This window comes from Brassica rapa, chromosome A05 (assembly GCF_000309985.2).
Source record: "Brassica rapa cultivar Chiifu-401-42 chromosome A05, CAAS_Brap_v3.01, whole genome shotgun sequence".
Lineage (NCBI taxonomy): Eukaryota > Viridiplantae > Streptophyta > Magnoliopsida > Brassicales > Brassicaceae > Brassica > Brassica rapa.
Window position 1 is genome coordinate 3,328,871 of NC_024799.2, and position 25,876 is coordinate 3,354,746.

Below are 25,876 nucleotides of genomic sequence, written 5' to 3' on the forward strand. Positions count from 1 at the left end.
TATTTCTTTAAAGTTAATAATATAAAATCTTTGTAACTACTTTAATCATAATATATTTTCATTTTAAATATAATATATATAATATATTATATTTTAAAATTCTAATAAATCTGTGTAATATTTAAACAATAACTTAATGTATTTTAGTTATCGTTTAAAATGAAAATAAATAAATTATATCATATTTTGTCTACTTTTATATTCATGATCATGTTAAAATATAATTATTATATAAAATAGATATGATAAAATTATATTCAATTGATAAATTTATAAATTTTATTTTCATAAATATAAACTATTTATTTAAAATATAATATGATGATAGAACGGCTTAAAATTAACAAACTATATAATACATGTCTAAAAATTAACATATCTTACACTTTTATATTACAATAATAAATTATCTAAAATGAATAAGCATAAAAATATTGGTAAAAAGAAATTCCAGATTTTGAAATACGGGTCAGAATTTAGCATAAATTAAATACAAAATATTTTTTAAATATATTTTCTTATGAATATATTATTTGCTTAATAACTAAATGCAAATACAATAAATAAATATATAATAAGAAGTGGCAAATACATAAGGTTAAATAATTAATTAATTATAACATGTAAATTATAAAATTATTGTATTTGAAATAGTTATATAAATATTTAAGTATATGATTAACATTAAAAATATATACCACTTATGTTCTAAAACAATAATTTATGTATAGAAAAGTGAAAACAAACACCCGTGCGGTTGCACGAGTCAAAATCTAGTATGTCATTAACTCATTATATATCAATATGTACTCGCAAATATGTAAAATCCGAGATGGCGCGTATCTTTATACGCTTGGTCAAACAAGTAGGTTAAAATTGGCTTTTGTATTTAAAAAGAAGGAAATATCAGAGTTTACAGAGGGAGAAGCCAAGAAAGATGCAAACATATTGAAAGAAAATTACATTATATTTTTCAAAAATAAAATAAAATTGAATTATAAGAATAACAAAACGAAGGTGTGAAAAATGATCTGAAGAGATAAATATACATTATCTTTGGTTTCACTATTTACAAATTGAATTATGCAAGTTGTAGTTTCATATATTAATACTAGGTATCACTTGTCCTAGAATTAATACAAAAAATAATTTAAGTATTTAGTTCCATAGATTTACATAATGAAATTATTTTAAGATTCAGAAATATTTGAAACTATCATTATTCTAACCCCATAACTAAAGTTGACGTTGTCACAAACTCCTATATTTTAGTAAGACAATCAATAAAAAGCTTATATATTCGGTCAATTTATTTGTATAGTTTTTATAGTATCTCCAAAACAACTTTATTTTTAAAATTGAATGCATCAAATTTAAAATTTCAGAGTATTTTCTACAAAAGAAGAACTTGTAATTTAACTTTGAAAATCTTATATTTTACAGTGTAATCTTTACTACAGATAAAAGTTTATTATAACCATATTTTTTATATAACTATAAAAAAACATACAATAAAGATAGTCTATTAACAATGAAATATTACATTAATGTCGTAAAAAATTAAAGATAAAAATAAATTATTTCTAAAATTTTAAATTAAATCGAGAATTATTTATTACCATTATTTTCATATTACTCCAAAATGTAATCAATCAATGCATTTTGTAATGATAAATTAGTTTCTTTTTCTTTTTATTTGTTGATTTCAAAGTAAGTTTTTTTGTCAGTTTAATATTGTTTTGTATTAATTTTATTTTAATTTTATTAATATTTCTTTTATAAGCATAACATTGTGAAGATTAAAAATATTACTTATTGATTAATCAAATTAAACACAGGTTAAAAGTTTAATTGAATTTTAAAAAGTAAATAAAAAGGAAAAATAACTATTTAAAAACATAAAAATTTAAAATTAAACTTTTTATAAAAATTAAACTTTGTAAAACTTTTTTATAAAGTTTATTTAACCTTTTTATTAAAAACTTTTATAAAGTTTTATTTTTATTTTGATAAAGTATACAAATTTTTTTATTAAAGTCTTATTAAAAATGTATTATAAAGTTTTATTTTTATTAAAATCGTTTTAAAATGTTTTATTTTTATTTTGATAAAGTATACAAAGTTTTTTATTAAAGTCTTATTAAAAATGATTTACAAAGTTTTATTTTTATTAAAAACGTTTTACAATGTTTTATTTTTATTTTTTACAAACATTTTAAAAACGGTAAAATTAAAAAGTTTAATTTCTTTTATTAAAATTTTTAATAAAAAGGGAAAAAGTTTTTTAAAAAAATAATAAAAAGTTTAATAAAAAGGAAAAATGCATACACAATTAAGGGAAGTTAGAATATTACAAAAAATAATTTTTACAAGGTAAATCGACTATATACGTTTTAGGAAAATTATAATATTACAAATATTTTTAGAATGCTTTCTTAACTTAAACTTTCATAATATTCACCAAAATTAGGTTTTCTTATCAATAAAAGACACTTTGTTCGAAAAAATTCCATAAACAGATTGTACCTCATGTAGCCATTTGAATAGTGTCTAGATTTCGCATTATTAAAATTTTAGAATAACTCATAAAAGTACAAACTGCATTTGTATAAAAAATAGCTAAGTTTATAATTAGTAAAATTCGCATTCTCCATATTTTGATGTTTAACTAAAAATAGTTTTTTCTTTAAAAAAATAGATGATCTTGTTTAATTTGGAATTCATATTTCTACTCACCCTTTTTTTTTTGTAGAAGACAAAATCTACTTTTATTTGAACGTAAGTTAAAGTTTTAGTTTATCAAGTTTTTCAACAAAAAAAAAACACCAATTTGTGTATATGAGTGTTTGATCAATTGTTTCTTTTTTTTATATTTCTTTTGATTCATAAAACTATATATTTTATTAAGTTTTAGAAATGGAAAGAGTAAAAAGAGAAAAAAAAATAGATAAAAAAAGATTATATATTCATAAAACCATGTTGTTGTTTTTGTTCTGTTTTGGCATATTTTTCAATGATATATAATTTAAAAGACTGAAAATTTTGAAACTTAATAATAGTAAATCTTATTTTTCACTATTCAAAACTTCTATGTTTAACATGTTAAAGTTGCTTTTAGAGTTTATAAAACTTTATATTTAAAGTCCTGAGATGCTTTTACGTAAAGAATTATACCTTTATACTTTTAACTGTTCGTCCAAATATTTTATATATCTTTTTGTAACTTAGCTTTAAACATTTTATATATCTGTGAAAAAACTACATGATCGTCATTCGTAGAAATATTACAACGCTTGTTACATGTATATGGAGAAGGCGCTAATCAAATGTTTGTTTTGGTCATGCATCATTGGTTTTTATTTTATTTTTGAACTTAACTTTTAAGATAAGTTAAAGGAAGTCATGCATCATTTGTTTCGCTCAAATACCATATCTCTATATCATCATTACAAAGAATTATACCTTTACACTTTTGATTATTCGTTCAACTTATATTTTATATATCTATAAAGAAACTATATATGAATGTCACCCGTGCGGAATATTTCAAAGCTTACTCGTCTAGAGAAGCTAATCGAATGTTTGTTTTGGTCATAGGTTTCACTCAAACATAGATTTTTTTCTTTTTTTTGGTAAAATAATCACTCAAGCATAGTGTGTTCAAAAAAAAAAAAAAAAATCACTCAAGCATAGATGAACCATCTCTTATATAATGTTCAATGATCTTACAAAGACAACTAATAGATTAAAAAGCTAGGAGGCTCCATTACCTCAACCATGGAGAAAATGTCTAAAACTGTTTCTTTCTCTTCCGTTTCTTCTATATCAAACCTTTCATCTCTTCCTTCTTTCAATTCTCTTCCAGCTTCTCAACTCAAACAAACATTTTCTCAGTCCATGATGGAGGAAGCCTTAGAGTCCGCAGAAACAATTATCAAGAAATGGGATCCAAACTCACAGTCCTACACAAAGATCATCTCTATGTTCAGAAACAGCAGAAAAGAAGCCAAAGAGTTCATCAGATGCATCCGTGACTTACGCAGAGCCATGCACTTTCTTGTCTCTCAAGACTCCAAATCTGACAAGCTTGTGCTTGCACAAAACCTGATGCAGATTGGTATGTCCACGCTGGAGAAAGAGTTCTTTCAGATACTGTCTTCTAACCGAGACCATCTTGATCCTGATTCAGCCTCTGGTCAGTCCACAATATCTAGCAACTCAGAGTTCGAAGTTGTTATGGAAAATGATGATGATGATGATGTCGAAGATGCTGCGCTGAAGAAGGCTGGTGAATCTATCTCTCAGGTAGAGAAAGCCTAGGCTCTGGTGATGTCAGACTTAAAGGTCATAGCAGAGACCATGATCAGATGTGGTTATGGTAAAGAGTGCATAAAAAGCTATAAGTTGATAAGAAAGTCAATCGTTGATGAAGGGCTACACTTGCTTGGGATTGAGAAGGTCAAGACCTCTCAGTTTCAAAAAATGGACTGGGGCGTGCTGGAGCATATGATCAAGAACTGGATCAAAGCTGCAAAGATTGGAGTCACAACACTCTTCAGAGGAGAGAAGCTTCTCTGTGATCATGTCTTCTCTGCATCCATCACAATAGGACAGTCTTCCTTTAACCAGATAGCCAAGGAAGCAGGACTCAATCTCTTCATGTTCCCGGAGCTTGTCGCCAGTAAGGAGAAGAAACCACACCATGAGAGGATCTTCAAGCTCATGGATCTCTATGCAGCTATCTCTGACCTTTGGCCAGACATAGAAATGATATTCAGCTTTGATTCATTAGCTTCTGTGAAAACTATTGTCCTATCAACGCTCAAGAAACTCAAGGACTCCATCCACACGTGTCTAAGGGAGTTTGAGGTGACAATACATAAGGATTCTTCTAAAGAACTTACTCCTCAAGGAGGAGTTCACAAGCTGACTCGGACAACAATGAGTTTCATATCGTCGTTGTCTGAATACAGCCGTGTCTTGTCTGAGATCCTTGCAGAGAATCCTCTGAAGAGAAACACTCGTTTGCTAGAATATTACTTCACGGCTCCAATCTTGGAAGATGAACATGTAAACAACCACGCGTTCTCAGTCTATCTAGCTTCGCTCATACTTGTTTTCCTATGCAAGCTAGACACCAAAGCAGAGAGTTACAAGGATGTGTCTCTCTCTTACATCTTCCTTGTGAACAACCTTCAGTTTGTGGTTGTTACCGTTCGTTCAACTCGCCTCAAGAGCCTCCTCGGAGACGATTGGCTCACCAAACACGAAGCAAAACTCAGAAGCTATGCTGCAAAATACGAGATAGCAGCTTGGACTAATGTTTTCGCATCTTTACCTGCGAAAACCAGTACCAAGCTATCACCAGAGGAGGCCGCAACATGTTTCAAGAGATTCCATGCATCATTCGCAGGAGCATACATGAAACAATCATCTTGTGACATTGAGGATGCAAAGCTTAGGGACGAGCTTAAGGTTTCAATAGCAAGGAAACTTGTACCGGAGTACAGAAAGTTCTACGAGAAGTACTTGCTAATGCTGAGACAGGACAGAAACATAGAGATGTTGGTGAGTTTTAAGCCTGATAACTTGGAGAACTACCTCTCAGATCTTTTCCATGGAACAGCAATTATCAGTGGCTCTTCTCATTCTGCTTCTTCATCTTGTTGCTCAATTGGATGTGTAAAAAACTAAAGCTCACAGTTAGAAGATTGTCTCAGAGAGAATATTGATGCATACAAGTTTCATGATTGATGCACTTCCTTTCTTGGCACTATCTTCTGTTAAACTAACGTAAACGCAGCGTATGAGAGAGCTTATTGTGAGTTTTGGTTAAGTTATTGTGCTGATATATTTTTCTGTCAATAAAACTAAAAATTAATTTGGGGTTATTAATAAATTCTTCGGAAGAAAATTTGTGAAAATTGCTTTCTAATCAACTATACTTGTTTTATAGGAAAGAGCTGACTTTCTAAGGTTTTAATTTCTTCTGGTTCTGTTTTCGTTTTTAGCTGAATTGATTGAACCATAAACATAAAATAAACACACTAAAAATAAAGCGTGATAGTCATTAATAATATTGAAATTCTTTAGGATGACCATAAAAAAGTTTTTTTTTTATCATAATTCAATAGTTAAAATGACCAAAATATTTAGTTAAATTGGTAAATACCCTAAAATTGATTAATATACAATTAGGTCTAGATATGAGCAGTGGGGGGTTTTGGGAGGGTAGATTTAGGATTTTTTAAAACAAACAAATAAATACTTAAAAATAAAATTTTGAAAAATAGTTTCAAATTTTTTTTTTCAAATTTCAAAAAACATTTTGAAATAAAATTATAAAAAGTTCGAATTCAAAAATGTATAATTCAAAAACGTTACAAAAACCAACCGTAGTTAACATATTTGGTTGTAGAAGAAAAGATGTTGTGAAACAAAAAGGCTATGGTATGAAGGAAACATGATTCAGATTGAAACAGTTTCATTTAAATAAATTTCTTTGGAAACCAGATTTTACAAAACAAAGGAAATCAGCACAAGTGGAAGCTAGAGAACATATACAAAAGCGAATCATTTCTTGGTTTAAACCCAACATCATTTTCTCTTCAAGCTTTGAAGGTGAGGTAAACACTGAAATGATTATGTTTAGAGCTTTGGCCATTTTTGGGTCTCTTGTTTGGATTCCAAGTTGTTTTGTGTGTTTTGTGTGTTGTGTCTGATGTTTAATGATGGATGGGATTAATGTGTTTACATAATGCAGCATTGTAGAATTAAGTAAGTGTGATTGAGAATGGAGTAGAGTTGGTGTTGCTGTTAATGTGCTTTAATTAAGTTTGAGACTCAACTAAACCTTTTATTTGAGTTAGCTAATATGATTTGCCAATTCATGATTCTTCTCTTTATATATGTTTCAGCTTATTTAGAAACAAGTCCACTTCTGTAAATAATGCATGTTCTTAAAAAAATATTTTTTTATTTAGTCCAAATTAATAAATAATTGGATCGACGATTTTGTAATTAATAATTCTATTTTCTTGCTAATATTTGATTAATAAATAATTCAGCATCTTCCCTTTAGAGCTCGGCCCATGTGGATATCAGCCCAATAATAGGCTTGCAATCAAAGCCTAAACAAACATTAACCTAAAACCATCTAAAAGTCTTAGCATCTTCTTCGTATTCTTTTCTAGGGTTTCTAATCCGAGACCAAGAACTCTCGATCTTCGTCTGATGAAGACTAGAGCCATCAGGAGGAGACTCACCAAACATCAGGCATCGCCGCATCGCTGAAGACAGAAAGGGAGAATAAGGAAGAAATGGACTTTCCAATAAGTAAGTACGCTATAAATTAATTAGGTGTAACCCTTATCGTATTAATTACATCACATCTCTGTCATTTTGAATTTGTAGCTCTTTTCGATTTGTTTTGTTTTAAATTTTTAATGAAAACACATTATTCACAAAAGCATTATTTACCAAGTCCAAGAAAGAATATTATCATTTCAGAATGTATTAATTATTATTTTTCAAGTATCTTCAAATAACATTTATGGAACTATTTTTAACTAAAAATAAATGTCAAGTTTGATTGCAAGTGAGTTTCAATAATTTCACATAAATCCCATATTGAATAACATTTGATTTGAAAAGCTTTTTTTAAATCAGTGATTGAATAACATGATCAGATTTTAACAAATTCACAAAATCTCCTAAAACCCTTAATTCAGTACACCCCATCATCTCTATAAAATACTTGATTTCCTCGCAATTTATATGTCCACTGGATCGTTTTCTGTTGATTTGGGAGAATTCTCTGCTGCTGTTTATATTTGTATACATACGGAAAGTGTTTATCCTTATTTTTTTATTGGCTTCAAAGTTTTTTCTTTTTTTTTTTTGCTAAAATTTGGTACGGCTTCATGATAGATCCCAGTTGCAGGGTTATTAATATTGATAAGAAAAACACTTGCAAAGGAATACTTAGAAGTTAGAACACACGTAAATTCAGGCAAATTTCTCTGTTTATTCTTTTTGGCTTTTTCATTTATATAAATAGCAAATTGGAACTAGTAGTTCCTACAAACAAGGAACCAAAGTTTAAACATGGAATTGCTTGATTATTTGCTGAAACAAAGAAAAATAACTCAATCAAATCATGCACTCTTGGTACTTTGAGATCATGTACTCTTGGTACTTTGAGTTTGGTTTGTTCACTCGGTTTGATCGCTGGTATAGCACTGAACCATCAGTTCAAAAGTCGTTAAAGATTACACGTTAAGAGATTTAGTGAATTGTTAATCAGATGGCGACGTCATTCTCTCGAATATAATGGATCTACCAGTAGAAAACAAGTAAACAATGTGGCTACCACGTATAAAACTCTCGTAGACAATAAACAGTGGCGCGTTGACGTGTACACGGTGTAAGAAAACGGGTACATACATGCGACTGATGTAAATTATATGGGAAAAACATGCAATAATATGCGTTAATGTTGCACCAAATTTTAGCAAAAGAATATGCGTTAATGTGTAAGATTGAGTTGTTAAACACTTAATTTTTAAAACAGTCGAATGCAGGCATTATCGTGAGTGATTATCGTAATCGCAGCGTATCAGAGAGATTATCGTGACTTTTTGATTAAGAAACTGTGCTTCAAGCAATTAAAGAAAATCAATGACAGACAGTACTGCCCTCTATCTATAATAAATATAGTGACAAAAAGTTATGTGCCCCCGGTTAAATCTAGTTCTAGATCCGCCCCTTGCTTGTATATTTCTTTTCTGTCATTAAAACTAAATATTAATCTGGGCTTAATATATTATTTGGGAGAAAAAGACAAAATCTGAGAAGATTCGACTTGGTCATTAGTACAGCTTGTTTTATATGCCATAGTCGACTTTCTTCAAGTTCTTAACTTCTTCTGGTTCCGGTTTTCACTGAATTAATTAAACCATAAACATAAAATAAACACATTAAAATAAATTATTATCGTCATCCGTAGTAAATAATAACAACAATCAAAATGGAGAGCTCAACGTGACAACAATCAAAATGGACAGCTCAACGTGACTCATGCATGTTCCAAGCTCGTTGAAACAATCTCTTTCGTAAATATAAACAAGTGTTAGTATCGCTTGCAATCTTATTATTCTTTCGTAACGGGTTACTCTTTGTACTCGGTACAGATAAAACCAAACTAGTTTAGAAATAACCTAACCGATGTTCAATCTCTCTATCGGACAACCTCTGAATCGCTAACCGGTATGAAATAAATACGTCGAATATATAGCTTATTGCTGATCTCTGATTTGCTTGTCAGCGTTGATAAAGAATTCTCGATCGTGGCTGCATCTATACGCCATTGACTTTGATAAGTCATACATCTTATTTTCTGTAATTAAGCTCGTGTTCAAGATGTATGCGTATATTTCGTATTTGTATATATATCTTTTCAAACCTTCTGTATGTCATTAACTCATTATAAATGAATATGTACAAGTAAATACGTATAATATCAGAGATCTGCCTATCTTTTGCACGGTTGGCCAAACAGATAGGTTAATATTCTTATATATAGTATAATGTGGCATGAAAAATGATCTGAAAGGGATAAATATACATATTATTATCTTTGGTTTCACTATTTACAAATTGAATAATGCAAGTTGTAGTTTCATATATTAATATTTAATGCTAGGTATCAGCTCGCTGCAATCTTTACTATTGATAAAAGTTTGTTAAAACCATACAATTTATATATAACTATAAAACATACAATAAGGATAGTATATTAACAATAAAATATTACATTAGTCTAGTGGAAAATTACATATAAAATAAATTATATCACAAAAATTAAATAAAATGCAGAATTATTTATTATAATTATTTTCATATTATATATAATCAATTAATGCATTTTGTAGTGATAAATGAGTCTTTTTTATTTTTTTTTGTAGATTTCAAAGTAAGTTTGTTCGGTTTTTAGTTAAAAAAAAAGATTGTTTGGCTTAATATTGTTTGTATACTATTTTTTAATGTTATTAATATATCTTGTAAAAGCATAATATAGTGAAGCTTAAAATGATCAACAGAAAGTTAGTAAAAAGATACATAATTCAAAAAGACTGAAAATTTTGAAACTTAAAAATAGTAAAACTTAATTATCACTATTCAAAACTTCTGAGTTTAAAATGTTAAAGTTGCTTTTAGGGTGTATTAAACTGTATATTTAAAATCATGAGAAGTTTAAAAGCATCTCATTGAACATTATATAGAGTGAAATATAGTTTCTTATGTTTAAGCGAAATCAATGATGAATGACCAAACTAAACATTTGATTAGCTTCTCCATGTGTACACAAAGATACATAATTCTTTACGTAAAGAATTATACCTTTATACTTTTAACTATTCGTTCAAATATTTTATACATCTATAAAGAAACTACATGAACGTCATTCGTAGAAATATTACAACGCATGTACACATGGAGAAGCTAATCAAATGTTTAGTTTGGTCATTCATCATTGATTTCGCTTAAACATAAGAAACTATATTTCACTCTGTATAATGTTCAATGACATAACAAAGAATTATAAAACTTTATATTTAAACTCATGAGATGCTTTTACCTAAAGAATTATACCTTTATACTTTTGATTATTCGTTCAAATATTTTATATATCTAATAAAGAAACTATATGAACGTCACCCGTACGGAATATTTCAAAGCTTACACGTCTAGATAAGCTAATCAAATGTCTGTTGTGGTCATAGGTTTCACTCAAACATAGAGGGAACCATATCTCTATATAATGTTTCAATGATCTTACAAAGACAACCAAGAGATTTATAAAAAGCCAAGTGACTCCCATTAAACCTTAACAATGGCGAAAATGGCTAAAACTGTTACATTCTCTTCCTTTTCTTCTTTATCAAACCTTTCATCTCATCCTTCTTTCAATTCTCTTCCTTCTTTCAATTCTCTTCCAGCTTCTCAACTCAACCAAACCTTTTCTAAGTCCATGATGGAGGAAGCCTTAGAGTCCGCAGAGTCAATCATCAGGAAATGGGATCCTAACTCACAGTCCTACACAAAGATCATCTCTCTGTTCAGACACAGCAGAAAAGAAGCCAAAGAATTCATCAGATGCGTCCGTGACTTACGCAAGGCCATGCACTTTCTTGTCTCTCAAGACTCCAAATCCGACAAGCTTGTCCTTGCGCAGAGCCTGATGCAGATCGGCATGTCCACGCTGGAGAAAGAGTTCTTCCAGATACTGTCTTCTAACCGAGACCATCTTGATCCTGATTCAGCCTCTGGTCAGTCCACAATATCTAGCAACTCAGAGTTCGAAGTTTACATGGAAAATGATGATGATGAAGATGATGAGCTGAAGAAGGCTAGTGAATCCATCTCACAGGTGGAGAAAGCCTCAGCTCTGGTGATGTCTGACCTAAAAGTCATAGCAGAGACTATGATTAGTTGTGGTTATGGTAAAGAGTGCATAAAAAGCTATAAGTTGATCAGAAAGTCTATTGTTGATGAAGGGCTACACTTACTAGGGATCGAGAAAGTCAAGACGTCTCAGTTTCACAAAATGGACTGGGGAGTCCTCGAGGTTATGATCAAGAACTGGATCAAAGCTGCAAAGATTGGAGTCACAACACTCTTCAAAGGAGAGAAGCTTCTCTGCGACCATGTCTTCTCTGCATCCCTCACGATAGGACAGTCTTGCTTTAACCAGATAGCAAAGGAAGCAGGTCTCAATCTCTTCACGTTGCCGGAGTTGGTAGCCCACAAGGAGAAGAAACAACACCACCATGAGAGGATCTTTAAGCTGATGGATCTTTATGCAGCTATCTCTGACCTTTGGCCAGACATAGAAATGATATTCAGCTTTGATTCATTAGCTTCTGTGAAGACTCTTGTCCTCTCAACACTCAAGAAACTCAAGGACTCTATCCACACGTGTCTCAAGGAGTTCGAGACGACGATACATAAAGATTCTTCTAAAGAACTTTCCCCTGAAGGAGGGGTTCACAATCTGACTCGGACAACGATGAGTTTCATATCATCGTTGTCCGAATACAGCCGTGTGTTGTCTGAGATTCTTGCAGAGCATCCTCTTAAGAGAAACTCTCGCTTGCTAGAATCTTATTTCACGGCTCCCATTTTGGAAGATGAACACGTCAACAACCAAGCCTGCTCGGTCCATATTGCTTGGCTCATACTTGTTTTCCTATGCAAGCTAGACACCAAAGCAGAGAGTTACAATGATGTGTCTCTCTCTTACATCTTCCTTGTGAACAACATGCAGTTTGTGGTTGATACAGTTCGTTCAAGTCAACTCAAGAACCTCATAGGAGACGATTGGCTCACTAAGCACGAGGCAAAACTCAAAAGCTATGCTGAAAAGTACGAGAAAGCAGCTTGGACTAATGTTTTTGTATCATTACCTGCAAAAAAAAGTGCCAAGCTATTACCAGAGGAGGCCACTACATGTTTGAAGAGGTTTCACGCAGCATTCGCAGGAGCATACTTGAAACAATCATCATGTGTTATAGTGGATGCTAAGCTTAGGGACGAGCTTAAGGTTTCTATAGCGAGGAAACTTGTACCGGAGTACAGAGAGTTTTACGAGAAGTACTTGCCAATGCTGAGGCAGGACAGAAACATAGAGATGTTGGTGAGTTTTAAGCCTGATAACTTGGAGAATTATCTCTCGGATCTTTTCCATGGAACACCAATGCTCGGTGGCTCTTCTCGTTCTGCTGCTTCTGCTTCTTTGTCTTCTCCATCTTGTTTCTCAATAAGATGTGTAAAACACTAAAAGCTTGCAGTTAGAAGATCGTCTCAGAAAGAATATTGATGCATACAAGTTTCATGAATATTGATGCTCTTCCTTTCTTGTCACTATTTCTGTTAAACTAAATATCAGTAAACGCAGCATATGAGAGATATTATTGTGGGTTTTGGTTAAGTTACTGTGCTGGTATATTTTTCTGTCAATAAAACTAAAAAAAATAATTTGGGCTTAATAAATTATTTGGATGAAAAGGACAAATTTTGAGAAATTAATAGCATCGTCCAAAAGTATCATGATGGTCATGCTTTCTGTCTAGCAACACGGTCAGAGAAAGAGTCTGGCTTGTGCCATCCAAGGAGCTGGCCAGGTAAAACCCCTGAGATTTCCCTACAACTGCTGAGCCTAGCTCGTGGCTTTAGGTAAGCTCATCACATCTTATGTTTTGCGTCATCATGATTGTTTTCTTTATATGTTACAACTCAATAATGAACACATCATTAATGCTTCTTCGAAAACATTCATTTACTCTTTTATTTTAATTGAAAGATCTTGTAAATCAATGATTTTACAACTTATAATTCTACTGGTGTTTTATGATTTTACTTTCATTATTTTAATGAATGGTTCCACATGGACAATTTTTACGACATAATTTTCTTTTCTCTATTTTCTCAGTCAAACATATTTGAAAAACCAAAAATACAATGAAGGATAAACTTGCATGTGGGTATTTAGAGTTTCGTTTCTGTTATATTATATGTTGATTTGGTTCCACTGATTTGGTTTTCCATTCAATTTCGTCTGTAGAATAATTTAGGTACCATTGTTGTTAAAAAAAGAGCGGTTCCACGATTTTTTATAGGCACAAACATCTCAGATAATTTAGTCTTATGATTTACGGCCAAACTTGGCATTCATATATCCTATTTAGTGACTCTGAAAGAAATTTGTTTAAAGTTATAATTATTAGCAGTAAGCGCGATTTGAGTTACTAAGCAATCCAGATTTAGAGGCACCCCATTACATTCCATCATTTGGTCATGTAGATATGCGCTCATTATTTAAAGTGCAGAGACGAAACTAATATTATATGTTGTGGTTTCGGATAGGGAAATTCGAGTTTCTACCCGAATTTCTTGGTAATTCATAAAAAAAATATCCGTAGAAAAGGTTTTTTGGAAATTATTATGATCTTCCCATAGATTCCAGATATCCAGGTTAATAAAAGCACTATCTACATGGTAAATGTCGAGTTATTGATCTCTGAACTCAAGAATCACACATTTAGTTTTTTTTTTGTTTTTTTTTTTGAAAAAAGGGCTTTTAATAATGACAAGAAAGGAAGAGTTATTGATCTCTGAACTCAAGAATCACACATTTAGTTTACAACTATTTGACTAAAATTAAAACTACCAAATAATTCATCATCTTTCTTTAGAGCCTCGGCCCATATAATATTAAAATCGATCCAATAATAATGCTCACAATCAAACTCCAAGTTAATAAACCTAAAATCCGATCTCCTCATCATCTTCATATTTTTTATAGGGTTTTCTAGTATATGTTTATTCTATAAAAAAAAACACCACAAGAGTAAGGGAATTCGAAGACGCAATGGGTAAAGATTGGGAATACTCATTTTAATGAGAATATTTATTCACAAACGCATTATTGTTATCTTATATCATCGAAATAAAAATACTTGATTTGCTTGCAGTCGTTTTTAAACTGGAACCCCCCAAATGATCCAATATAGGATCGTTTTCTGTCGTTTGGGTTTGAGAGAATTCACTGGTTCTCTATCAACAAAACCAAAGTTTTTTTGCTTTGAAACTATGTGTACCAGTGCGAAAGTCTATATCCTTTGTTTCCTTTATTGGCTTCAAAAGTTCAAGATCACACGTCAAAGATTTGTGAATTGTTAATCAGATGGCGGCGTCATTCTCCCGAATACCATACTAGGGATGGACAATCGGGTGACCATTCCGGTTAGGTTTGGATCTAATCGAGTTTAGAAATTTCAGCTCCATTCAAGTTTTATAAAAACTAGAGTTTTTAATATTATATATATTTCTCAATTCTAAAAAAATAATGTATAATATTGTATTACATTATTTAAAGAATATAAAATAAGACTACATAACATAAATATTTTTTTTTTAATTTTCTTTGTGAAAATTATTATGTTGTTTGATTGTTATACTTGATTCGCATATTCGCATAGATATATGTGATAGATGAATAACTATATTTTTATTATCAGTAAATAATATATATTTATTATATAATATAAGAAAAATAAAATTATTTACTTTTTAAACAACCTTGTCTCATGTTGGGACTCGGTTATAGACATATCATATTCGAAGAAAACATTTTACAGTTATCAATCTTCTTAAAAGTCAAGAAACAAATCTGTATATCAAAACAATATCTCATAATATCTCTTTGTGGAATAACTACTCTAAAGTAATTGAATTTAGACATCAAAAAGAACTGAAAATGGATGTGCATATGTGTTATCTAAGTCAGCTTTACAAAGTATCTATGTCCATCCTATTTTTTTTTGTCCATCCTTTCTTAAACATATTGAAATAATTGATGCTAATTAATAATAAAATTTTGGCTGGTAAAAAAAATCAAATTTGTCTAATTATCACTAAAATATTTTATTAATATTGTCTAAGAAGCTTTCAAGTGATATCATAGTTTAATTTTTGTTATTTTTTTTTGTCAATTTTTAGAGTTTTTTGTATTTAAGATTTTTTCCATATTAAGCTTCTATTTTCTTCCAAATTAATATATATATGTCATACAAATTACCATCAAATCATTTTTACTTATTTATTATTTTGTTTTTAATGAAAATACACCTTTAAATAATTTAATTTAAAATAAAATTATATATTAATTTGTTGTATTCTAACAATTTGATTGATTTAATTAATTTGCTTTGGTGGATAACTTAAAAAGTTTTCATATGAATCGGAGAAAGCAATCTTATGTTGTTATATTATATTTATTTGTGTATATAGAATCTATATATAATGCTAGTGTAATAAAGAAAGAACATTATTTTTTGTAACTTCAAAAAGATACATTATTACAATTTGAAATTAATCAAAATTGAACAAAATGGTAATTAAATATTTGTAAATCTAATTGTTTTTTTATCTTGTTCAGTTGGATTCTCATGAAAAGAAATCGATAGGTTAAATAAATGTTTCAAAATTTGAAATGTTTCAAAATTTGTTGTGTTATTGTTTTGTCTATAAATTACAAAATTTATTGAATTGATATATTTAATTATTGCACCCTTAAATAATATTTTATTAAGACATTAGAGAACTATGTTTTGAGTTGTTTTGTCAAAATTGTACAAAAATCTATGCTTTTCATATTTGTCACGGAAATTTATATGTTAAACTTACTTTTACAAAATTCTTAACTTTGTCACGAAAACAAAAATCTATGATTTTTCATATTTTTCAATGTTCTCACACTTTCAAAGAATATATTAGCTTATTCACTTACTTATTTTTTTTTACAAAACAAAGTATCGGAGTCTTGAATGTTGAATTCATATTATTGTAATTGTACATAAAATTTTGTGATTACATACTTAGTGATTCTTGTATATGTGTTCAAGAAAGTTTCAATGGCTTAGTGGTGACTGTCCTATATTAATGTCATAATAACCCGGGTTCGATCCTTTCCTTCGCATTGTTTTTCATTTTTTACGAAAAAATAAATGAAATGACGTGGCAATTTTGGGCTCTCTGATTGGTTGATTTTTCTATCCTACGTGGACACCCTTTTCATGGCTTATATTTACCTTTTAGTATAGTATAGATTCGGCTCGGTCTCGCTTAGGTTTGGGTTTAGTAATACATCTTAAACCCGGTTGAACCCATTTACTTATCGGGTTCGGATCTAATCAGGTTTTGGCTATCCACTTACCTATATTTTACCCAAAAGTACCTGTTTTAGAAATTTCTTCCTGCATTTTTTTCATGAAAAACATGTCATACAAAGCAAAACACAAGACGTACCATACGAGCGAAACATATGCAATGGTTCTAAACATTACAAGTATAGTAGGTCAATGAAAGAAGAGACCATATACACGTTAATTACAAACAAAGTAGGTGTATATGTTTCCTTCCTTTTCCTATTTTTTTTTTTGAATTATACAGAGGTATCCTGGCCCCACATAAGTGATCCAGACTAGTCACGTGTTGCCACGTGTCGGTCATCTGTCCCTGACGATGCCAAAATGTTAATTCCCCAGTGGCCGGGATTCGAACCCAGGTGGCAGTACTCACAGCTGTAAGCCCATTACCACTAGAGCTAGAAGCCCCGGTTAAAATGTGAGTGTATCTTAACAAATACAATACTATGATAATTTTAACTCCTTTTCCTATTTTAGTATACTGCATCTTCAGACTGAACTTCATGTTCTTTGCCAGCTCCATTGTTCTGTGAGGATGATGAATCCATCTGCAAAAAGTAAACCATAATATTCAGAGCCAAACAAAACACAATTACATAACATGATAACATAATGAATAAAATAATACAATTTGAAAGAAACTTAGCACACGTAGCATCAAACAACTACCAATAATATTCTTTGAAAAGAAACTTAGCACACGTAGCATCAAACAACGATGCATAATGAATACAATTATATAGTAATATACTCTTTGAAAGTAACTTAAATCATTGTTCATCGCACGCATCTAACTAGCATCAAAGACGGATTTAAAAACGAAACAGAGACAAAACACTAACAAACCAGAAAACAACTACTCAGCACAGTATCCAAATAGGCAAATAGCATCAAACAACGAAGCATATATGGTGAAGAAAATAGTTTAAAACGTTCTGTAGAAGCATATTAAAAAAGTTTCAGCCCAAAAACTTTTTTTTTAACGCTGATTTATTATGATATTACAATTATAAAAAAGATTACATAGACGATCTGACAACCGACAATACTACCTGTCTTATAAAGATCTACCCATTATACCAAAAGAAAAGATCCAATCAGTTATTGACAAAGATCCGAACCCGACCCAAACAGGTTTCGCGTGTTTTCGGGTTCGGATTATTTGCCCCGGGCCTACGGCTATACCACTAGAAAACAACGATGTGACTACCACGTATAAAACTTGTAGACAAAAAAAAACAGTTGTGCGTTGTCGTGTACAAGGTGTAAGAAAACAGGTATATACATGCGAGTGCGACTGATGTAAAAGTTGATAAACAGTCGTTAGCAACAGATCATCCAAATAATTTTTTTTTTTGTTAACCGAGTATCCTGGCCCCACTGTGGTGGTTCAGACTAGAAACCAAAGTGAGCATGGACCCGAAGGTCACCAGGTGGCTCACCGTTTTACAGTTTTCGGTCTCGAATGCTGCAGCACATATGTAAATTCCGCAGTGGCCAAGGCTCGAACCCAGGGACGGACACTCCAGCTGGAGTTCCTATACCACTAGACCAAAGCAACTTGGTTAAATCCAAATAATCTAGGAACGATCAAAATATGATTTGGTTTATATGGGTTTTAGATGACACTGACAGAAGAAAGATTAAACCTGAAAACTGTTTAGAGTTATCAATACAAGCTTTCAAAGATTGATGCACTTTCTTTCTTGTCACAACGATTGGTAGACTAATTATATATCATAAACGCAGCATATCATCGAGATTATCGTGAGTTTTGGTTAAGTAATATGCTTCTGTATTTTTATGTCAGTAAAACTACATATTAATCTGGGCTTAATAAATTATTTGGGAGAAAAGGACAAAATTTAAGATAATTTGACTTGGTCATTACTTGTTTTATACTTCTATTCAATAGTTGACTTTCTTCAAGTTCTTAACTTCTTCTGGTTCCGGTTTTCACTGAACTGATTCAACCATAAACATAAAGTAAGCACATGAAAACTAAGTATTATCGTCATCAGTAATAAATAATAGCAACAATTAAGACCGAGAGCTCAACGTGTCTCATGCATGTTCCAAGCTCGTTGAAACAACCTCTTTCCTAAATATAAACATGTGTTGGGAGTTATGGTTGTTTCTTTTTTTTTTTTTTTTTTTTTTTTTAACTAACTTATATATTAATTAACGAAACCAACTCCGGAGGGCGAACCGGAACAAGACCTCCGGTTAGTCGATGAAGAAACAGTGAACGTTGAAAATAGATTGGGCTTATCGCTAAGTACATGGGAAAGTAAATGAAATAAACAGCGGAAGGGAAAGAATTCCGGCTCGAAGGACCAGAATGGTCACTCGTCATCACCTGAAAAACGCGGCCAACGACACCGACTTAGCCAAGGCCAAGCCGAACACTGTATCTTCATATCCTTTTCAAAAGAGGCGCCGACACACAGATTCAACCATCACCAGACAATACTTTCACCCGTCGGACCGAAACCGTGGAAGTTGAAACAGACCACACCATCGGAGTTACCGCCTTCCCCAAATGGTCCATTTTTATGTCCAAAGCTCTAACCCAAGAAGGTGCTACCCTCCTAAACCGCTGCCCCGCACCACGGAGATTCAAGAAGGTCCACTCCATCAAACCAATAAGAGGCTCATTCACAAAAAAAACGGATCCAAGATAGCAGCAGCGCCCAATACCAATAGGCTCCTTAAGACCTGAAAAGCTACTAGAAAGCAACACTACTGATGTAGGGAGCGAGACATCAGAACTGGGATGTGATGCAGCCAACAAGCAGAGTCATCGAGGAAGGGACATGAAGCTGGAGACTACCCAAGCTAAGCCACCACCTCACTGCTTGCCGTTTCCGAGAACCAGAACGCAGCTAGCTTCATATCGTCAAACTGTCGCAGCGATGACAAAGCTACGACCCCACAAGGAAGCACATGAGCAAACGCCAAAGAAAACTTACCGGTAGCTTCTGAGACGGACTGAAAAAGGACACCGAGTAGAGACATTGCAGATGAGAAAGAGGTCTCCGGAACCGCAACGACGTGGCCATAGACGACCAAATCGGGACGCAGCCCATTGAACCTCCACACGCCAACACTAGAAGCTCTAGCACGCACCAGAAACCCCCTAGGAAAAGACGCACCTCCGAGAAGAGAGCACTCCAGAGCTCTCATGATGCCGGGTCAAAAGATAAGGCTAGCCAAGACGCCGAGGAAAGCCACCAACCTGGAAACCCAGCACCGCACCTCGAAACCAGACCACAACGGGCAGATCTAACGATTGAAGCCCAGATCTGGAGGAGGAACCGCCACATCTCCCACACGCACCACTGTCTTGTACGAGTGAGTTCAAACGGAGATGGAAAAAGAACCCACTCTAAACCCTGAAAAGCCGACCCCTTCGACTTGTCACCGCATCTCCAGCCTCATAGTCACACCGGAGAGCCAAACTCCACCAAGTCCAGGTCGCGAATCCGTCGTTAATGAAGCTCTTCTTCTAGGGTGACACACATATCGGGTGGAAAACGACAGTGAGGACAAAGGAGCAAAGAAAAATAAGTAAAGGGGGGAGAGAAGCCCTCCGGCGGCGGCGAAACGGAGGCCACGCGCCGGAGGCAGACACAGATCTGACGAGAGAAAACTTAGAGTGAGGAAGGGTTAGAGAGAGACCGAGTTATGGTTGTTTCGTAACGGGTTACTCTTGGTACTCCGTACTCGTTTGACAAAACCAGACTACTTTTTTTGTGTGATCAACAAACCAAGCTAGTTTAGAAATAACATAACCGATGTTCAATCTCTCTATCGAAAGACCTCTAAATCGCTAACCGGTTTGACATAAATACGTGCAATAGCTTATTATTGCCTATTGCCATATTGCTGGTCTCTGATATGCTTGCCAGCGTTGATACAGAACTCGGGGCTACCTCTATACGTCATTGACTTTGATAAGTCATATACCTTATTTTCTGTAATTAAGCTCGTGTTCAAGATGTATGTGTATTTTGTATCTATATATATATATATATATATATATATATATATATATATATATGCATTTTCAAACCTTCTGTATGATATTAACTCATTATTTATCAATATGTACACGTAAATACGTAACATCAGAAATCGTGCGTATCTTTGTACGGTTGGTCAAACGAATATGTTAATATTCTTGGATATATAGTAATGTGGCATGAAAAATGATCTGAAAGAGATAAATATACATAATATTATCTTTGGTTTCATTATTAACAAATTGAATTATGCAAGTTGTAGTTTCAATGTATTCACACAAGGGATCAACTTGTCCTTAACATTTGGATTCATACAAAAAGAAACAATATAAATATTTAGTTCCATAGATTGACATATTGAAATTAATAAAGATATCATTATAAAAAAAAACTTTTTTAGAGATATGTCGACCTCATAACTAAAGCTGACGTTGTCACCAACTCCTATACTTTGTTAAGACAATTAATCAAACACATATATTCGATCAATTTACATTTAGTCATTTATAGTTTTTATAGTATTTTCAAAACAACTTTATCTTGAAAAGTGGCAAAACCTCAAATTTAAAATCTGGGAGAGTGATTTTCTACAAAAGAAGAAATTTGACTTTGAAAATCGTATGTTTTACATTGTAATCTTTACTATTATAATTTTTTATATAACTATAAAAAATACAATAGAAAATATTATAAACAATATTAATCATGAAATAGTATATTCTAGTACAAAATTAAATATAAAATTAATTATACCACAAATTTTAAATGAATTACATAATCATTTACTATAATTCTTTTCATTTTACTGATCATATATAATCAAATAGTGCATTTTGAAGTGATAAAATGAGTTTCTATTATTTTTATTTGTAGATTTCAAAGTAAGTTTGTTTAGTTCAATATTGTTTTGTATAATGTTTCGTTTTTATGTTATTATATATCTTGTATTTTGCATAAGACATAATATCGTAAGGATTGAAATGATGACCAAAAAAATAAAGTTATTTGGAAAATATATAATTTAAAAGACTAACAAACCTTGAAACTTTAGAATAATAAAACTTAACTTTCAGTATGCAAACTTCTAAATTTAGTCTTAAAGTTGCTTTTAGAGTATATAAAACTTTATATTTACAGTCATGAGATGCTTTTACGTAAAGAATTATGAGAATTATACCTTTATACTTTTAATTGTTCGTCCTAATTTCTTATATACATATCTATAAAGAAACTACATGAAAGTTACTCGTACGGAATATTACGTACCTTATACGTATAGAAGACGTAATCAAATATTTGTTTGGTCATCCAAACATTGAGAAGCCATCTCTATATAATGCTCAAAGACATTACATTGAATTATAAAACTTTATATTTTAACTCAAAAGATACTTTTACCAAAAGAATTATACCTTATATACTTTTGATTATTGGTTCAAATAATTTATATATATCGATAAAAAACTACATGATTGTTACTCGTACGGAACATTTCAAAGCTTGCACGTATAGAGAAGCTAGTCAACTGTCTGTTTTGGACCTTTGGTCATTGGTTTCACTCATACATTGAGGAGCCATCTCTCTATATAATGTTCAATGACCTTTACAAAGACAGCCAAGATATTAAGAGTTACGTGACTCCATTAAACCTCAGCCAGTCAGCCATGGTGAAAATGGCTAAATCTGTTACTTTCTCAACCTCTACTTCTGCGTCAAACCTTTCATCTCATCCTTCTTTCACTTCTCTTGCTTCTTTCAATTCTCTTCCTGCTTCTCCACTCAACCAGCACTTTTCTCAGTCCATGATGGAGGAAGCCTTAGAGTCTGCAGACTCAATCATCAAGAAGTGGGATCCTAACTCACAGTCCTACAGGAAGATCATCTCTCTGTTCAGACACAGCAGAAAACAAGCCAAAGAATTCATCGGATGCGTCCGTGACTTACGCAGAGCCATGCACTTTCTTGTCTCTCAAGACTCCAAATCTGACAAGCTTGTGCTTGCCCAGAACCTGATGCAGATTGGCATGTCCACGCTGGAGAAAGAGTTCTTTCAGATACTGTCTTCTAACCGAGACCATCTTGATCCTGATTCTGCCTCTGGTCAGTCCACAATATCTAGCAATTCAGAGTTCGAAGTTTATATGGATTATGATGAGGATGATGATGATGAGCTGAAGAAGGCTGGTGAATCCATCTCTCAGGTGGAGAAAGCCTCAGCTCTGGTGATGTCAGACTTAAAGGTCATAGCAGAGACTATGATCAGCTGTGGTTATGGTAAAGAGTGCATAAAAAGCTATAAGTTGATTAGAAAGTCTATTGTTGATGAAGGGCTACACTTGCTTGGGATCGAGAAGGTCAAGACCTCTCATTTTCAAAAAATGGACTGGGGCGTGCTGGAGCATATGATCAAGAACTGGATCAAAGCTGCAAAGATTGGAGTCACAACACTCTTCAGAGGAGAGAAGCTTCTCTGTGATCATGTCTTCTCTGCATCCGTTACAATAGGACAATCTTGCTTTAACCAGATAGCCAAGGAAGCAGGACTCAATCTCTTCATGTTGCCTGAGCTCGTAGCCAACAAGGAGAAAAAACAACACCACCATGAGAGGATCTTCAAGATGATGGATCTCTATGCAGCTATCTCCGACCTTTGGCCAGACATAGAAATGGTATTCAGCTTTGATTCGTTAGCTTCTGTGAAGACTCTTGTCCTCTCTACGCTCAAGAAACTCAAGGACTCTATCCACATGTGTCTTAAGGAGTTCGACACGATGATACACAAGGATTCTTCTAAAGAACTTTCCCCTGAAGGAGGGGTTCACAAGCTGACTCGGACAACGATGAATTTCATATCATCGTTGTCTGAATACAACCGTGTGTTGTCTGAGATCCTTACAGAGCATCCTCTTAAGACAAACACTCGCTTGCTAGAATCTTACTTCACGGCTCCTATCTTGGAAGATGAACATGTCAACAACCATGCATGCTCGGTCCATCTGGCTTGGCTCATACTGGTTTTTCTTTGCAAGCTAGACACCAAAGCAGAGAGTTACAATGATGTCTCTCTCTCTTACATCTTTCTTGTGAACAACATGCAGTTTGTGGCTGACACTGTTCGTTCTAGTCACCTCAAGAACCTCCTCGGTGACGATTGGCTCACAAAGCACGAGGCAAAACTCAAAAGCTATGCTGAAAAATACGAGAAAACAGCTTGGGCCAATGTTTTGGTATCTTTACCTGCGAAGACAAGTGCCAAGCTATCACCAGAGGAGGCCACAACATGCTTCAAGAGATTTCACGCAGCGTTCGCAGGAGCATACTTGAAACAATCATCATGTGTTATAGTGGATACGAAGCTTAGGGACGAGCTTAAGGTTTCTATAGTGAAGAAACTTGTACCGGAGTACAGAGAGTTTTACGAGAAGTATTTGCCAATGTTGAGACAAGACAGAAACATAGAGATGTTGGTGAGTTTTAAGCCTGATAATTTGGAGAATTATCTCTCAGATCTTTTCCATGGAACACCAATGCTCACTGGATCTTCTCATTCTGCTACTGCTTCTTTGTTTTCTCCATCTTGTTTCTCAATTAGATGTGTAAAACACTAAAACTCACACTTAGACATTACCATTCTCACTTTATGAATCTACAATCATGTTTGTTTGTGTTTATGTATGTGCCTTCGATTGTTTTAATAAAATATCTTCTTCTAAATGAAACCACCAGTCATATCTTGTTGGAAAAAAGGATCCCATTTCAAAAGTTTCAATGAAACATGATTAATATATAAAAAATTTCAACCACTTCAGGCACCATCAATTGGTTTTACAGTAAAAATCTATATAACTTAACATTGTATCAGAGCGGGCCTACACCTTGTCTCATTAATTCAGCATGGATGCCTAATAAATGCTCAATTCCGTCTAAATAATTAGAAAATAACATTATCTCAAAATGTTTTGATAAGTTTTATCGAGATTAATGGTTATATGGACCGTTATCTTGAAGAAAGATACTAAAAAAAAATATCTCACATTAAAAATTCCGATGGAACATTATAATATATAAGAAATTTATGTTAGTTTTTTTTTTTGCCAATTAGTTTTTAACTGGAAACCCATAAAACTTAACATATGTTTTGACAGCTAAACATATGTTATATTATAAATGCAAACGCATAAATTTAGTTTATGTGAGGACGATGAGTTAAAAAAGGCTGGTGATTAGATAATCCATTTCTAAAAAGTTAAGAGTTAAATGTAATTCTATGTACAGCTGTGGATATGGTAAAGAGTGCATAAAGAGTTATAACTTGATGGAAATAGATGAAGGGTTCCATTAGAGTGTTAGTCTTTTAAGAGATGAAGCGAGAAAACAATGTTTATTCAGTAATTACATATGATATGAGATTGGCTAAACCAGTACATTAAAACTGCAAAATGTAATTTATTGACAAAACAAAAAAAAAATACTATAAGAACTATTTTGTAATGAATGATTAGTGACAACTATTTCAACAATTAAGAAAGCAAAATTCTTATTTATATTTTGTGCCGATGGCACTTAAAAGGTGGTGCACCGTGCAATTAAACCCAGGAATCAAGTAAAATTTCTTAATATCTTAAAGCACAATGGGATGTGACATTGCCAGTAACAAAAAGAAAACAGTTCCACACTATACATTACATAAATGTATCGGAAAAGGGATAAAAGCACTACGATGAAGCAAACATAAATGTACCGTGTCTATAGATTTGAATATCTTTGATTTGCGACTGTGTTATCAATGTATAATACGGGTCAGGACATAATCATATTGTTGATCATATTTGGTTTAGTGTTGATGTATTTATTTATTGCTTGAGTAACCAATAAGACAGAAAGATATCAAACACGTGGGCTTCTACCAAGATTAATAACTGTCATCCTTGTCCAAATTAAAAGAAATCCAAATACACATTTAGAAACACAACAAGAAAAATAATTATCAGATATAGTATGTTATTAAACCAATACTTTTGTTTATTCTCGCTCTTTTGCATAGTTTAAGCTAGCTCTAATCACCATTAATGACGATGAACC

The 25,876-nt window shown here is 32.5% G+C and overlaps 2 protein-coding genes and 1 pseudogene across 2 annotated transcripts; all 3 read left to right on the forward strand.

The window, feature by feature from the left end:
- The first annotated feature begins 3,726 nt into the window (after positions 1 to 3,726).
- On the forward strand, positions 3,727 to 7,474 carry LOC103867046 (annotated as a pseudogene).
- LOC103867047 (exocyst complex component EXO70H1-like) lies at positions 3,776 to 15,110 on the forward strand. Its single transcript, XM_033292293.1, has one exon. The coding sequence runs from the start codon at positions 10,895 to 10,897 to the stop codon at positions 12,839 to 12,841; it is 1,947 nt and encodes a 648-aa protein (XP_033148184.1). The 5' UTR covers positions 3,776 to 10,894; the 3' UTR covers positions 12,842 to 15,110.
- Positions 15,111 to 16,263: 1,153 nt separating this feature from the next.
- On the forward strand, positions 16,264 to 24,448 carry LOC103867048 (exocyst complex component EXO70H1-like). The gene has a single exon (XM_033292118.1). The coding sequence runs from the start codon at positions 22,384 to 22,386 to the stop codon at positions 24,400 to 24,402; it is 2,019 nt and encodes a 672-aa protein (XP_033148009.1). The 5' UTR covers positions 16,264 to 22,383; the 3' UTR covers positions 24,403 to 24,448.
- The last annotated feature ends 1,428 nt before the right edge of the window (positions 24,449 to 25,876 follow it).

Bases quoted from the DNA above. Each gene is read 5' to 3' on its own strand.
- LOC103867048 (XM_033292118.1), top strand. From the start codon at position 22,384: ATGTTCAATGACCTTTACAAAGACAGCCAAGATATTAAGAGTTACGTG.
- LOC103867047 (XM_033292293.1), top strand. From the start codon at position 10,895: ATGGCGAAAATGGCTAAAACTGTTACATTCTCTTCCTTTTCTTCTTTA.